The 17,277-nt window shown below is 35.4% G+C and overlaps 1 protein-coding gene across 2 annotated transcripts in view; it reads left to right on the forward strand.

Moving 5' to 3' along the window:
• The window catches only part of LOC134801053 (uncharacterized), a 31,492-nt gene extending 20,838 nt beyond the window's left edge, over positions 1–10,654 (forward strand). For both annotated transcript variants that reach the window (XM_063773580.1, XM_063773581.1), the window contains exon 7: positions 10,151–10,654. In XM_063773580.1, coding sequence (XP_063629650.1) covers positions 10,151–10,236 — 86 coding nt within the window. In that variant the 3' untranslated portion in view covers positions 10,237–10,654. The remainder of the gene's footprint in view (positions 1–10,150) is intronic.
• Positions 10,655–17,277: the final 6,623 nt, after the last annotated feature.

Consider the following 17,277-nt stretch of genomic DNA (forward strand, 5'->3'; position numbering starts at 1 on the left):
TTTTCTACTAAAAACAGCAGGGTGGCCATAACTATTATCAATTTTTCTACATTAACGAATTTGTTTAACATTGTCGTTTTGGGCAAAGTTTCCCTGGAGGCAAAGTTGGCACTAATGACGTAACATATTATTGCAGGTGACTGTACATAAATGTTTCGGTGATTTTGAGATTATTTTCCAGGTTAGTTTACTAACAATCAAGTTATGCAGATACCGATTTCGTGAACGTATAAGTAGTAAGGTACCGCTATTGTTTAGCGATACCGATTATTTTTGAAGGTAAAACTGTACCGGTTGAAATATAAAGATATTAAAATTACAGCAGGGACAACCATTTTTTATAGGTGTACCTAAACCATCATTGGCCGAGCGTTAGCAAAGGTCTCCGTTTCAGCTTGGGCAAAAATGCTTTTGTATGTTCTCCTTTGCAGATCACATTTCTCAACTGATTCTCGTGAAAATTTGTAAGCAGGTTCGATAGAACTATTCTGTTTCGCTTTATCCGCCAAAATGGAATTGCCACCCTGCTGAAACTTTATTTATTTAAATTCCTATTGAATGGATTTTGCACCTTATGAAAAACCGTATATAGTAGTAAATAACATTTTACATCTGACTTAATGACATCTTGTTTTATTCGCTTTAATTGTACAAAACGCGTATCTCGACAAAGCAATAGTAGGTAGTAAAACAGTCAACAATCAAATGAATTAAATAGGTACGTCACGTGTGACATGAACAGACAAGGAAAGCAAGATTAAATGCATTGTTTCTCTTTCATCTTTAAATGGAATGCTTTTACCCTCAAAGGAGGCTAGTGGTCAATACTAAACTAAAAGTCCAATCTTAAAAAAACATGATGGGTCACTGACCTGTCCCAGTAAAGTGAGGTAGTGTGCGTGAAGTGCGCTTGTGTGTGAAATGGGGTAAATTGACAGAATCTGATATTTTACCCACCGCTACCGTCGCCTTAACCGAGTTAATCTCAAAACCCCATCGCGATAGGGTTTTTGTTAAGGGTTTTTAACAGGTTTTCATTCAGTTATGGTAACCTTTATTATCGGTTGCTTACTGGTTTGCTACATTAAAGTAGTTTTAGTGATGTGCCGTCAGAACTAAAAAAAATACTAAAAAAAATATTATTTTATTTACTTTATTTATATTTTGTTGATTTTATTGATTTTACTTATTAAATTTATTTAATTTAATTTATTTATTTAATTGCTTTAATTGATTTAATTCATTGAATTTGTTGAATTTATTTATTTTTTTGAATTTATTTAATTTATTTAATGTAATTAATTTATTTAATTTATTTCATTTATTTAATTAGTTTAATTTGTTATATTTTTTTAATAAATTTAATTAATTTATTTTATTTATTTTATTTATTTTATTTATTTTATTTATTTTATTTATTTTATTTATTTTATTTATTTTATTTATTTTATTTATTTTATTTATTTTATTTATTTTATTTATTTTATTTATTTTATTTATTTTATTTATTTTATTTATTTTATTTATTTTATTTATTTTATTTATTTTATTTATTTTATTTATTTTATTTATTTTATTTATTTTATTTATTTTATTTATTTTATTTATTTTATTTATTTTATTTATTTTATTTATTTTATTTATTTTATTTATTTTATTTATTTTATTTATTTTATTTATTTTATTTATTTTATTTATTTTATTTATTTTATTTATTTTATTTATTTTATTTATTTTATTTATTTTATTTATTTTATTTATTTTATTTATTTGATTTATTTGATTTATTTGATTTATTTGATTTATTTGATTTATTTGATTTATTTGATTTATTAAACTTATTTAATTTATTAAACTTATTTAATTTATTAAACTTATTTAATTTATTTATTTTAATTATTTTAGTTATAATATAATAATATTTATAATAAGAACACACCACACAAGTAGGTATAAAGATAAACAAAGGAAAGGCAAAAAAACTTGTTTGTGCTGGAGGCTTCATAGACCGCCCATGCCAACCTCGGTTATTCAATAATAAGTTGAATTTAAGTGTGCGTAAAGATTACAATCGTTTGAACTGGTCAAAAACCTCATAATGAGGTAACTGAATAGACTGGGTTTTTATTTCGGTTTCCGGTAACAGAGGTTAACTCGATCTGATACGGTTACCGAATCAAAGTGTTACCTTATTAAGCGGTTACCGTTATGGTAGGGGTTTTTATAAACACCTCTAAAATAACCCTATGAAAAACCCCGGTTAAGGTAACCGGTTCCTGTCCCTGTTCGGAACTAAAGTTTTTCAATAGAAAGGAGGATGTGTCAATTATACATAGTGCTGCAGTCATTTTGGACTAGTCATTGAGTTTTCACTTCTGTCGGCACTCCCGGAGTGCAACCCGTTGTTTTTTTAATTAGTGAGTGTCACAATCAACCAGTTTACGGTATACAATGTGCTCATTCCTAAAATACATATGGTACAGTTCAATTCAAATAACATGGACAATCAACATGAAAGTTGCTAGGGACCTCATACTATAGGGACCGTGCGCTTTGGAGGGTCTGCCATCGTGTGGCCTGAATCGGAAACATACTACCGTTCTCGTACGTTTCCTTGTGCATAGTAGGTTCTGCCATCTTGTCTCTTCGGAAGCATAAACGACACATTTACGCCTCGCGCCAAAAATCTGACGGCTCTGAGGCGGGTACGGTGGCGCGCGCAGGCGCGCATGTCCGTACCTCGCTCTATGTCATCGTCTCGGCACGCCAATAAGAAATGTCGATCTATTTTGCTTCGCCGTTGAATTTAATATTGTAAATACTGTTGTGCATCATTTGAACGTGTGAGTGTTGTGCTCCGAAACATTTGGTGTTCACATCAAAGACTTTCATTTCGTAAGGGGCCCACTGATTAACAGTAAGCCGGACGGTATCGGCCTGTCAGTTGTTCGGAACTGTCAAATTTTTTCTAACTGACAGGCCGATACCGTCCGGCGGACTGTTAATCAGTGGGCCCCTTTACGAAGATCATAATCGGGCACCGCATCTCTACAGCTCCTATGCTGCCCCCTATATTTCATGCACGGGGCCTATTGTTACTGTGACGAGATACGAAATGGTACTGACCAGGGATGTTGCGGATGCAGATTTTTTGACATCCGCGGACGCGGATGCGGATGCGGATGTCCAGATTAGGTACTTAAAAACCGTCAAATATTACATTTTTAGTAATTTTTATTAAAAAAAAAACGAAACGTTTAGTCATCATCATCATCATCATTTCAGCCTATATACGTCCCACTGCTGGGCACAGGCCTCCTCTCATGCGCGAGAGGGCTTGGGCTATAGTCCCCACGCTAGCCCAATGCTGATTGGGGACTTCACATACACCTTTGAATTTCTTCGCAGATGTATGCAGGTTTCCTCACGATGTTTTCCTTCACCGAAAAGCTAGTGGTAAATATCAAATGATATTTCGTACATAAGTTCCGAAAAACTCATTGGTACGAGCCAGGATTTGAACCCGCGACCTCCGGATTGAAAGTCGGACGTCATATCCACTCGGCCACCACCGCTCTTAAACGTTTAGTATTTGAGCAAAAATATAGGTGCGTTATATTTAATAAACAGTAACTTGGCCTTTTCTGGATCTAGATGATTTCGTTAGAGGTAATGACGAAATTACTTAGCACTTACGCCGCCGCTAAGATGTTCCTGTATCGACTTGTTCGACATTCGCATCCGCATAAGCTCCGTATCGATTTTAAGTGGATGCGGATGTTGAAAATAATGCGGAAGTTCCGCGGATGCGGATGCGGATGCGAATATTCGCAACATCCCTGGTACTGACATTGAATTTCTTGGCCGTACAAGTAGGTAAATACCTCTATTTATGACCAGGGACAGGAACCGGTTACCTTAACCGGGGTTTTTCATAGGGTTATTTTAGAGGTGTTTATAAAAACCCCTACCATAACGGTAACCGCTTAATAAGGTAACACTTTGATTCGGTAACCGTATCAGATCGAGTTAACCTCTGTTACCGGTAACCGAAATAAAAACCCAGTCTATTCAGTTACCTCATTATGAGGTTTTTGACCAGTTCAAACGATTGTAATCTTTACGCACACTTAAATTCAACTTATTATTGAATAACCGAGGTTGGCATGGGCAGTCTATGAAGCCACCAGCTTACAAGTTTTTTTGCCTTTCCTTTGTTTATCTTTATACCTACCTGTGTGGTGTGTTCTTATTATAAATATTATTATATTATAACTAAAATAATTAAAATAAATAAATAAAATAAGTTTAATAAATTAAATAAATGAAATAAATTAAATGAATTAAATAAATTAAATGAATTAAGTAAATTAAATAAATTAATTAAATAAAATAAATTAAATAAATTAAATAAATTAAATAAATTAAATAAATTAAATAAATTAAATAAATTAAATAAATTAAATAAATTAAATAAATTAAATAAATTAAATAAATTAAATAAATTAAATAAATTAAATAAATTAAATAAATTAAATAAATTAAATAAATTAAATAAATTAAATAAATTAAATAAATTAAATAAATTAAATAAATTAAATAAATTAAATAAATTAAATAAACTAAATAAATTAAATAAACTAAATAAATTAAATAAATTAAATAAATTAAATAAATTAAATAAATTAAATAAATTAAACAAATTAAATAAATTAAATAAATTTAACAAATTAAACAAATTAAACAAATTAAACAAATTAAACAAATTAAACAAATTAAACAAATTAAACAAATTAAACAAATTAAACAAATTAAACAAATTAAACAAATTAAACAAATTAAACAAATTAAACAAATTAAACAAATTAAACAAATTAAACAAATTAAACAAATTAAACAAATTAAACAAATTAAACAAATTAAACAAATTAAACAAATTAAACAAATTAAACAAATTAAACAAATTAAACAAATTAAACAAATTAAACAAATTAAACAAATTAAACAAATTAAACAAATTAAACAAATTAAACAAATTAAACAAATTAAACAAATTAAACAAATTAAACAAATTAAACAAATTAAACAAATTAAACAAATTAAACAAATTAAACAAATTAAACAAATTTAACAAATTTAACAAATTAAACAAATTAAACAAATTAAATAAATTAAATAAATTAAATAAATTAAATATATTAAATAAATTAAATAAATTAAATAAATTAAATAAATTAAATAAATTAAATAAATTAAATAAATTAAATAAATTAAATAAATTAAATAAATTAAATAAATTAAATAAATTAAATAAATTAAATAAATTAAATAAATTAAATAAATTAAATAAATTAAATAAATTAAATAAATTAAATAAATTAAATAAATTAAATAAATTAAATAAATTAAATAAATTAAACAAATTAAACAAATTAAACAAATTAACAAATATATTTATTTCATAATTAAAATAATACATAAACTAAACATAAAACTAATTAAAAACTAAACTTAAATATAAACTAAATAAGTATAAAAAATTGCCTACTGAAGCCCGTCCCGGGCTGCCCCCGACGCAAAGGTGCCCATCACGCTCGCTGCGTTGCCGCGTTGGACTGCGATGGACAGCCTTTGCATCAGGAAAAACCCGGAGCGGGGGTCAAGGCCTCTTTCTAGCAGGCGACGACCCAGCTCCCGGAGGAAGGACATACCCTCAGCGCACCAGCAGCCTGAGGTCTCGACAGCGAGGGGGACGAATAAGTACCCGCTTAGCGCCGAGTATTTAGCTTTTTTAAGGGACGCCGCGTGCTCAGCAGCCGCTCCTGCCGACCGTATTGTGCGGCTAAGATGCGAGGCGGCGAAAGTACTGACGCACGTGGCGTCCCATAATAAGCACTTACCTCTTTCCCACGGCACCAGGGTCAAGCCGTCAGGCCTTTTGCCGTCCGATCGGCTGAGACCTGGCGGCTCAAGCATGCATGGGACATTAGCTAACACTAAGGCTCTTCTAATAATGTCATTAAGAGCATGGTGCCGTGGGAACCTCCCAGCGCAACGGCAGCAGCTCAAGGCATGGTGACCGTTGCTCTCCACAGTGGAACCGCAGATGCATTGGTGTGGTTGGCATACGTCACAACCTAAGCGGAGAGCAACGGCCACACGCATCGAGTCGCTGTCTAGTAAGGTGCCTAAGTTTGGGGAGGGAAGAGCGTGTAGCCAGGCTCCAGATTCAGGCCTGGAGGCAGCGATTAGCCTGGCTCTGTCAGAACCAGCAGCGGTATGAATAAGACTGTCGAGTAGTCTCTTTACCACGACGTCATCCCATAAACGCTGGCGGTAAGGTTTGTCTGGTACTGGCGCATCAGAGTTCAGAGTCTTCCAAGCCGACAAAGCCTCGGCGGCATAGGGTATTGTGGCCTTGGCACCATCTAAAGGTAAAATTTTAGTGACAAGGTCCACAACCCCGGCCGCCGACGCAAGGAAGGCCGGAAGGCTTACATCTCGTGAGCGTCGTATACCCAGACCGCCATTGCGAATAGGTAAAGAGGCCTGGTCCCACTGGTCATGGTTGAGGGATACATTTAAAAGACACTCAGCAGATTCTTTTAGTGCCAGGTCGAATGAGTCCATGTGTGTGGGGTGTAGCCAAGTAGGCACTGTGCGTAGGAAGTAGGTGATTCTGGGGACGGCGAAGCAGGATCTTAGCAAAGTCAGAGCTACATGTGCCGAGAGCTTTCTAAGCCTTTCTCTTGCTAATAAGAGAAGTTGTTCTCTTGTCTTAAAAGCTCCAGGAACAGCATCGGGAAATATAGGGGAACCCAAGAGGTGAAAGTTTTGACTGGACAGCTCTTTGAGACCAGGTAGTAGGGTGCTAAACGAAGGTAATGAGGAATGTGAATTGGCGCTGCAGGGGAAGAATTCACATTTGTTGGTGTTGACTTCGAGGCCCAGATTATGGAGGAGTGGGAGGAGTGTGACCAAGTCTTGGTATACTTCTTCAGGCTTACCACCAAGAGTGCCATCATCTAAATACCAAACGTTTAGTGGAGATTGAGGACCGGATATTGCTTTTTGGATGGCGAGGCTAAAGATCAGGGGGCCAAGCGGATCCCCCTGCTGAGCCCCCACCTGAGACTGGATGAGGGACTCATTGAAAAAAAGTTTAGACGGAGATGAGTAAACTTGGTGAAGAAAGGGGTACAGTATTGGTATTTTCTCCCTAACTTCAGATAAGAGTACGTCCCGCTCTACGGAATTAAACGCATTTTTTAAATCTATCTTAATGATAACGGAGTCTGCGTTTTTAGGGTCAAGAACGAAGGCTCGAGTGGCGTGAATAGCAGCTTCACAGCCAAGTTTCGTGCCGAAACCTAATTGGTAAGGCTGCAAGTAAGACGCCATTTCGTCACGCACAGCTCGACAACCTAACTTGGCAGTCAGGCGGCGAAATACGCTGCCAATAGCGATAGGCCTTAAGCCACCATCTTTTTTTGACAGCGCGCACAGCGACGCTCCGTAAATATACGGGGAAACTGCTGGATTTAGCTGGCCACTGAGTAGGAAATTGCAGAGTTTGGTTAAATATTCAAGCAACCGAGGCCCATTCTCGCCAGCAGCACTGGAAGTGAGCTCTTTCAGGTGTGATGGACGGATGCCATCCAGGCCGGCAGCAGAGCTATTGTTGAACGAGCCTAGCGCCTGTGAGACTTCTTCCAGCTTGACAGAGAGAGCGGGACAGGAATTGTCTGGTTCAGGTGGGAAAGTCAACGGTCGAGATGGGGCTGGGTGCTTGGATACTAGGGTGGCAAGGGTTTCAGGATTGGGCGGCGCTATTCCGTCATCCGACATAAGAACCCGTACTGCCCCTCTAAGGTCACCCTCGTAAACTTTGGACTCTATAGTTCTGAGAATCGAGGGCGGTCTCAAAGCGGCCGGCTCAGCTTCCACAAAAAGAGAATCGATTACCCCAGAAGATACAATGTTCCGTTTAACTTTGGTTGTTAAGTTGCCTGCGCTGGTTGAATCTGGCGCCTTTAGAGCAGAGTAGGCAAATGAAAGCAGAGCAAACCAGTCTGGAGTGCCGTTGTTCTTAATACATTGTTCGATAGCCTCGCACAATTTACCTGCCGCCAGGTTGCGAGCCCCCTTAGGTATGTGACGCAACACTCGTACAGATTGCTTTAGGGTAGCAAGGTCATCTAGGTCTATACAACTACTGTTACCTGAGAGGGCTTGTTGCCGCTGTTGTGGCTGAACTGTTAGAGTAGGAGGAAGGGCGGTGGGTCGGGTTCTATGCTTGCGGGTAATATGTACCTTCAGCCCGTGCTCGGTGAAGGTACGCGAAGAGTTAGGGCTGTAGGGGCACTGCGAAAGGGTCGTAGCCTGCATAAGTAACAAACTAACAATTAAAACTAAGTAAAAAGTACAGAGTCTTAAACTAAATACAATAGGATAGTAACTAAATTAACACAGCAACTTACAAAATAAACATTAGAAAAGAATATAAGATTATTTTGTCCGTCATTTTTAAATTACATAAGTATATCAAATAACAAACACAAACCACTAAATAAATTCACAATTAACGTCTGGCACGGTACGGCAGAGTCGATACTCTCTCGATGTGTGGTGCACCGGTGCACAGTCGCCTCTAGCGACGGCAGCGGGGACTTTTCGTCGTAGCCGGAACGCTGGGTAGAGACGGGGCGTCGAAAGAGGCCTTACGGTGGGCGAAAACCGGCACTACGATGGGTAGATCTAGATTTTCACAGGAGCCTTCGGGGACATCGGGAAACAATGAATTTGAAAGGGTTGTAATGCGATTTCAAACCGTAACACATAATTCTTGCAATTCTTGTTTTCACATATATATGTACATACTATTTATCACAGATGATTTTCGTAAAACTGTACCCCGAGAATTGAATTGTTGTATTTATACAATATTACAAATTTAAATGAATTTTTCAATATGTGAAAAAATTTTTCGTGGCAGCTGTCCGTTTTTAATTAGTTTTATGTTTAGTTTATGTATTATTTTAATTAACAAATTAAACAAATTAAAGAAATTAAACAAATTAAACAAATTAAACAAATTAAACAAATTAAACAAATTAAATAAATTAAATAAATTAAATAAATTAAATAAATTAAATAAATTAAATAAATTAAATAAATTAAATAAATTAAATAAATTAAATAAATTAAATAAATTAAATAAATTAAATAAATTAAATAAATTAAATAAATTAAATAAATTAAATAAATTAAATAAATTAAATAAATTAAATAAATTAAATAAATTAAATAAATTAAATAAATTAAATAAATTAAATAAATTAAATAAATTAAATAAATTAAATAAATTAAATAAATTAAATAAATTAAATAAATTAAATAAATTAAATAAATTAAATAAATTAAATAAATTAAATAAATTAAATAAATTAAATAAATTAAATAAATTAAATAAATTAAATAAATTAAATAAATTAAATAAATTAAATAAATTAAATAAATTAAATAAATTAAATAAATTACATAAATTAAATAAATTAAATTAATTAAATAAATTAAATAAATTAAATAAATTAAATAAATTAAATAAATTACATAAATTAAACAAATTAAATAAATTAAATAAATAAAACTAATAAAATAAATAAAATAAATGAAATAAATTAAATTAAATTCAAAAGTATAAACAAAATAAATAAATTCAATAAATTAAATAAATAAATTAAATTAAATAAATTTAATAAATAAAGTCAATAAAATCAACAAAATATAAATAAAGTAAATAAAATAAACAATTTTTTTAGTATTTTTTTTAGTTCTGACTAAAACTCACTAAAACTACTTTAATGTAGCAAACCAGTAAGCAGCCGATAATAAAGGTTACCATAACTGAATGAAAACCTGTTAAAAACCCTTAACAAAAACCCTATCGCGATGGGGTTTTGAGATTAACTCGGTTAAAGGTTAGGGTTACCGTTTCAATAAGGTTACCATTACAATCAGGTAACAGTATGATAGGGTTACCGAATGATAAGGTAACCGAATCGATTGGGTTACCGAATTGATAGGATTAAGCGTAAAGAGGGGTTTTCCGGTCCTTGTTTATGACATTAAATTTAAAATTTCTTTCCAGATTTGTCTTATGATGAAATGATAGACAATTCATTTCTAACAAAAATGTACGTTGTCGACTCTGGCGAGCTAACGGCTGAAGGCTGATCAAGACTACGATTATTTACCACTAAAGTGTCATTCTAAGGAACTTGTTAACTATGTAAACAAACCGCCATATTGAAATCATCATTCAGGGACAATTTCAATATGGCGGTTTATTTATATAGTTAGCAAGTTTCAAAGAATGACACTATAGGTAGACCCTATCTACGATGTTTCCTACGGTATTCCGTGGGCTTTATCAGTATAAGGGCACCCCACACTAGCGTCTCCCATAAGCGTCGGCGTGTAGTCAACTCTACGGCTGCTGCTCGACGCTACGTTGACGCAACTGCACGCCATTTTCCATAGCGCCATAGAATGCGTCCAAGTCGTCCCGCCATCTCCTCTTCGGTCTGCCTAAGCCCCGATCTGCACCAACTATGGTGATCCGTAACCATCTTGTACCACCTTTCCGGGCACATGCGGCATAATTGATTAATTTAAGGTGCAATAAGAAATTAATTTAAGGGCGCCCACGGCATATTCTCAGAGCTGGCGAAGCGCCTAGTGGAGGCGACGGGTGACAAGAGGGCTGGCATTGGCATTGCCGTCCAGCGCGCGGCAATGCCGCCAGCCTTCTTGGACCCTGCCACAAGGCACCGAGCTGGAGCCAGTTTTTTTATTATTTATAATGTTAGTTGTAGTTAGTTGTAGTTTTTAATTTTAGTTTATGTTTTGTTTATATTACTTGTTACTGTTATTGCTTTATGAGCGTTATTAATTAAATTTCGCTTGGTAATACATTTTAATTTGCATGCAGTGTTTACCTCAATTTTATTGTACACTAAGCTCTTAGTTATTAAACATTTAATAAACTTTATGTATGCGTCAGTGTAACAGTTACTGGTAAACCAATAAAATAAAATAAAATAAAATAAAATGAGCTATTGTTAAAAAGTATTCAAATAAATAAAAAAAAATGATTTAATGTTTACTGTCAGCACGTCGCGCAAATGTGACAATATTGTTTTAAACGACTTTATTTTCTACGGTGCACGCCCTTATTCAAATCCTGGTAAGAGCATTCTTTTTCTAACCTATCTGAGTGTCCCACTGCTGGGCAAAGGCCTCTCTCCTTGATTAACATTATAAATAAAAAAACTGACTCCAGCTCGATGCCTTGTGGCAGGGTGCCAAGAAGGCTGGCGGCATTGCCGCGCGCTGGACGGCAATGCCAATACCTTGCGCGAGGTAGGAGCCAGCCCTCTTGTCACCCGTCGGCGTCGCCTCCACTAGGCGCTTCGCCAGCTCTGAGAATATGCCGTGGGCGCCCTTAAATTAATTTCTTATTGCACCTTAAATTAATAAATTATGCCGCATGCGCCCGGAAAGGTGGGCCAAGATGGTTACGGGGAACACCATAGTTGGTGCAGATCGGGGCTTAGGCAGACCGAAGAGGAGATGGCGGGACGACTTGGACGCATTCTATCTGGGCTAAGATCGATATCGTCAATTGCGGGCATTTTTCTCTGTCACTCTAATTACGTCTTATGAGAGTAAAAGAGAAAGATCCCTTCATTTTGCGAATTTTGGTTTTCGCGTAGGCCCCCTGAATTGGGGGGAAAATACCAATGACAGGGTCGAGTGGAGAAAACGAGGGGAGGCCTTTCCCCGAGCACAGCAGTGGGTCACTTAGTTGGGCTAATAAAAAATATTGTAAATATAAAAAAATATTTATGAATGACTACCTTTCTAAATACACTAGACCTAATTATTGTTGTGTTCCTGCCGGTGAGTAAGGTTGCCAGAGCTCAACGAGGGTGAGGAGTATTAAGGTCGGCAACGCGCATGTAACACCTCTGGAGTTGCAGGCGTCCATAGGCTACGGAGATTGCTTACCATCAGGCGGGCCGTATGGTTGTTAGCCGTTAGTGCTTGTAGCAACCCGGTAGGTGTGTCTTCCTATTATCGTGGGTTCAAATTAGGGATGCACTGGATATTCGGTTACTATCCGGTATCCGGCCTATCCGGCCCGTACTTAAATATCCGGCCGAATACCGGATAGTGATCAACTATACCGGATAGTAACTTTGGATTTTGGTTTTGATTTTGGAGTAAACAAATTGGATTTAAGAAACAGTCACGGTCATATCATAATCGTACTCATTTATTATTTTAAAACAATTTGAACATTCTACCTACTTCCACGCGCACTCATTTCGAAGTTTTCGAACCTTGAAATGAGTCCGCGCGAACGTTCACTACGAAACCTGCCCAATGGCCACCCGATAAACCGAAATATAGGTAGAGTTCCGCTGGCCGAATATACGGCGGCCGGATACCGAATATTCGGCCAATGACTCAGGCCGAACATCAGGTATCCGGCCAAACAACTATCCGTTGCATCTTTAGTTCAAACCCTAGATGTCGATTCTAATCAAAGAATATAATACTCACTAGGAGAAGAACGGTAACTCCATACAAAAAAATGTCCCCAACCGTTTATACGTTTATACTAGTGGCGCCGTCTTTGTGTACCAATGGAACTAAAGTTGACAACCGGTTTAGCCTGGCGGGTATTGGTAGGTAGTAATTCTGTTGATAAACATATTTGTTATCTTCATATCACGAAATATATGCAAGATGCAAATATTACCCCTTGTTTGTGGTATTATCAATTGATTTAAATAAAAGGCATGTTTATGTTTATAACGTTATATATATTATTTATTAAGAAATGTTTTACATATAAAAATATACACTGAAAACTGGCAAATGGCAACTTAATAAAAAAATAGACATTAATAAAGCGCATTCACAAAGTTTTCAGTACCTTTTATACAAATAACATTAGGCATGCCTACCTATTACACTTTACACACAGATACACTACACTTTACATACGGCATTTTACACAGATTTCCAACTTGTATTCATACATTTCTTCACGGTTAATTAATACGCTTTCCAGATGCGTTATGACTCGGTTCCTTCTGAACCCACTAAAGTTGTAAATTTCACTCTGGCTGCTTCAACAGCCGTTGCTCCGCATTTAGCACATTTTCTATGTGCATTGCTGTAATCCATGTAGGTACAGACTTACAGTCTTAAGTGGTACGTAGCGGTACACGTTGTATGTATTATTTAAAGAGTTAATAAATAAAATTTTCGTTATGAACTTTAACCACAGCAGTTGGACAGAGTCATTGACAAATATATTTTTTATTATGGTGGGTAGACGTACCTACCCTCCATATATTTTATGAACATTGATAAAGACAGTTGGAAGCAAATATTCATTATAAAACTTAATCGCATGTAATTAAGTTTTAAGCGTTTTAAGTCCCGTTTTATGATTAATATTGTATAAAATTCGTGATAATTTAAATCAGAGTTGGGAGCAATGTTGCTGTAGAAAAATGTTTTTATTTTTATTACTCGCAACTTTTTCCCGGAGGCCAACGCACACATAGAAGATTAAGGCGCACACATGCGCAATTATTTGGGGACATAACTTTCTTAGGAAGTGAACAGGCCTTGATTCTAATTTAACAATGTTGGCGATCGGTCTGGCCTAGTGGGTAGTGACCCTGCCTATGAAGCCGATGGTCCCGGGTTCAAATCCTGGTAAGGGCATTTATTTGTATGATGATACTGTTATTTGTTCCTGAGTCATGGTTGTTTTCTATTATATTATATTATATATCGTTGTCTGAGTACCCACAACACAAGCAGCTTTCTTGAGCTTACCGTGTGGGGCTTAGTCAATTTGCGTAAAAATGTCCTATAATATTAAAAAAAAAATGTGTCATGATTTTGAAACGGACCTTGACGTTCATTTGGATTGGCGCCAGTTGGGGCGTATCACGTACGACTTCCACTTCATTTCACATGCAGAAATCGGCGTGAGCGATTTTCAAGGTCATATGAAACTAATATCAAACCTGTCGTAGTTTAACTTGAGGTCATGGATCAAGAGCTAACTGTATCTCTTCAGATGACTGTAGGTACATAAGGGGCCCACAGATTACCAGCTCGCCGGACGATATCAGACTGTCAGTTAAACGCAAAAGGTGACAGTTCCGAACAACTGACAGGCTGATGAAATTGGACAGGTAATGCTATGCTACCCTAAGACGCATTTTTAGCTTGGTCCCTTCAGAAACTTATTAAGCGGGTTTTACTGTACCTATATCGTCGGCCTAAATCGCATAGGTACCTCGTAACTCCATTTTTTTTGAAAATCATGTTTTGACACTTTTAGATAAGTAGTACTATTCTTAACGCATCTAACGGCAAGACTCTTAAATATCAAAAATAAACCGTTTACGTTTAAAAAGCAAAATAGAAAACCTCGCAACTCCCGACCGCCATTTTGTAAAAGGAATACCTCGTATCTCCCCCCCGCCACTCCCTTCAGTACAGTCTGCAATGGTGTTGTGACTGCACGTCAGTTTTGCGTCAAGAGGCTTTTCTATTTAAAGTTTAATAAAATAATATATTTTTTGATCCACAATTACCTTGTTCAGATCAAAAGATTATCCTCTATTTTCAAGGATTTTTATAGCAAAACTCTTAACTCCCGATTAACTTTCGACAATTTTCAAGAAAAACTCGTAACTCCAAATTTTCCAGGTGCAGGTGATTTAAACAAAAATTGGTTTTACCAATCTGACGGCTAAATTTAACTTAACGTTATGTAAAAAAAAACTAAGCAAGTCTTCATGCAAAATTTTTGGTAAGTAATTAAGTTTTTAGTGCCTCCTGTAAAATTTGGTCAGATTGAGTTACGAGGTTTGAGATTTAGGCCAACGATATGTATGTAAACATCAAAGTGTTATTACGTTTGGGCTCAGTACTAGCACTATTTTTGGGGTCAGCACGGTTCAGATATCGGCATATGGCACTCAGAACCAAAAGGCAGTAACTGTAATATAAAAACAGAAGTCTTATTACATTTTCGGTATGTATGTAACGAGGTAACGACCCCTTCAAGCGGCGCCAGCCGTTCGAAAACACTGTAATTAATTGATTAATCAACATAAGTGGGTCACTCTCACACCGTATGGAATAGTCTCCTAAGGCAAATGATAAATCCAGAAATTGCCACTGAAATTTCAACCTTTAGTGCAGGGAATAGAGTTGATTTTGGTTTTGTATGAAAATTAAATGAAACAAAACAAATGCGACTGTGTTCCAATTAAATAATTATGATATAAATTAAATATTTTTATCGAACTGAATGAGTAAGTACTCGTACTATAGGTAGAACCTTGGGCTAGGAGGATAGGGGTATTACTGCAATGTTCTTCCGCCAGAGTGCAGCACTAGCACCTATCGTAAACCAGAGTAACTTAAACAGTCAGCAGCAGAAGTTGCTAAGCGGGCGAGGTGTTCAAAATTACCTTGACAAGCTCTTATTTTCTTAACAATAAAGTCGCGTCAAGATCATTTGGAACACATCGCCCGCATAGCAACTTCTGCTGCTGACTGTACCTACATCATCATCATCATCATCATCATCTCAGCCATAAGACGTCCACTGCTGAACATAGGCCTCCCTCCTTACATACTGTACCTACATACTGTGCCTTAAACTGTTTTTTGACAAGTTTTCACATATGACATTGATGCATCAAGGCGGTTTGTTTACAAAGGGCCTCCAGGCCTCTACTGGGAAACGCGAAAAATCGAAATTTAGTTATTTGCCTCTTTATCACTCGAATATGCAAGAGTGATAGAGATGTTAGATAACGAAATTTCGATTTTCTTGTTTCGCGGTAGACCGCGGTCTTAGATTGTGATTGATTGTGGTAGTGGCGCCCCCTACGCAGAGATTCGCATATTCCCTATTAATTGAAATCACGGATGGAAAACTTTAAACATTCCCGATTTTTGCTCATTATTATTTAGCAAAACTTAATCGCATATAATTAAGTTTTTAAATTTACCTCCGACGTTTCGAATTGGCCCCCATGTAATGTTGCAATTCGGTGTAAACTAAATTAGAATCCAATTTACCTGATCCCGCTAAGTCCTATTTTCCACGGAGCTCTTAAAGGATTAGCTACTTACATATCATAATTAAATCCATGTGTACGGGTAACGGGTAAGTACTAACGTAGTAATAAGGTACCTTTTGCCGTGGAACGTCACATATCTTTACTATTTCATATCTAGTGAATCTCTAATTCATTTCCCGAATCGCGCCGATTGTAGGTAAATTCTGAATTTAACCTTTTTCCAAAAAAAAGAAGAGCCCGTCTCTTGTATGACGGTGGTTTGGGCGGGGACAGATGGGAATACGAGTACACCTTTTTAAATGTATGTTTACTGTAAAACTGTAATGTTTACTGTTAATAGTTACTGTTTTACCAGTAGGTAAAACTTTAGTTACTTTAAGACTATAGTATAGACCGATTGCAATAGGTCGTCGTCGTCTAGTACCCACAACACAAGCCTTTTATTGACTTACTGTGGGACTAGGTCGATCTGTGTATAGAATTGTCCTATAATATTTATTTATTTAATTATTAATATTTAATCAATTTGGTTTGTAGATTATTAAAATTAAAATATACACCAGTTGTACACTGTAATTATAATATGATTATGAATATTCATAACAACACTGCTGTTATGATCCTATAGACCTCAGAGCATAGAATACTAGAGAGAGGTCAGACGAGATGTATTTTAAAATCATCCGTTTGAATTTTTTGTGTTTTTATTTTCATTATTATAAGAGTTAGGAATATTTAAAAAATTGTATGAATCCTGTTTTTCGCTCCTAACTATTATAATAATTACAAAAACTAAAAATCGGTCGGGCATATGATAGCTATGACTATAAACTTACATAAAAATCTGTAAAAAAAAATTCATAATAGTATAGTATAGTATAGTATCGTTTATTGCAAACCATGGTATAATACAATAGATGTCACAATGGAGATGGGTCGCATGGCACCCTGGTAGGGTATGGCAATTATCATTATAACTAAATACATTAACTAAATATAATATTTAGTACAAAAAAATTGTCTTACTTAACGTTAACTTATGTATATTATTACTACATATTTATTACTGTCTAAGTATAGG

Source organism: Cydia splendana, chromosome 21 (assembly GCF_910591565.1).
Source record: "Cydia splendana chromosome 21, ilCydSple1.2, whole genome shotgun sequence".
NCBI classification, from domain to species: Eukaryota; Metazoa; Arthropoda; class Insecta; order Lepidoptera; family Tortricidae; genus Cydia; species Cydia splendana.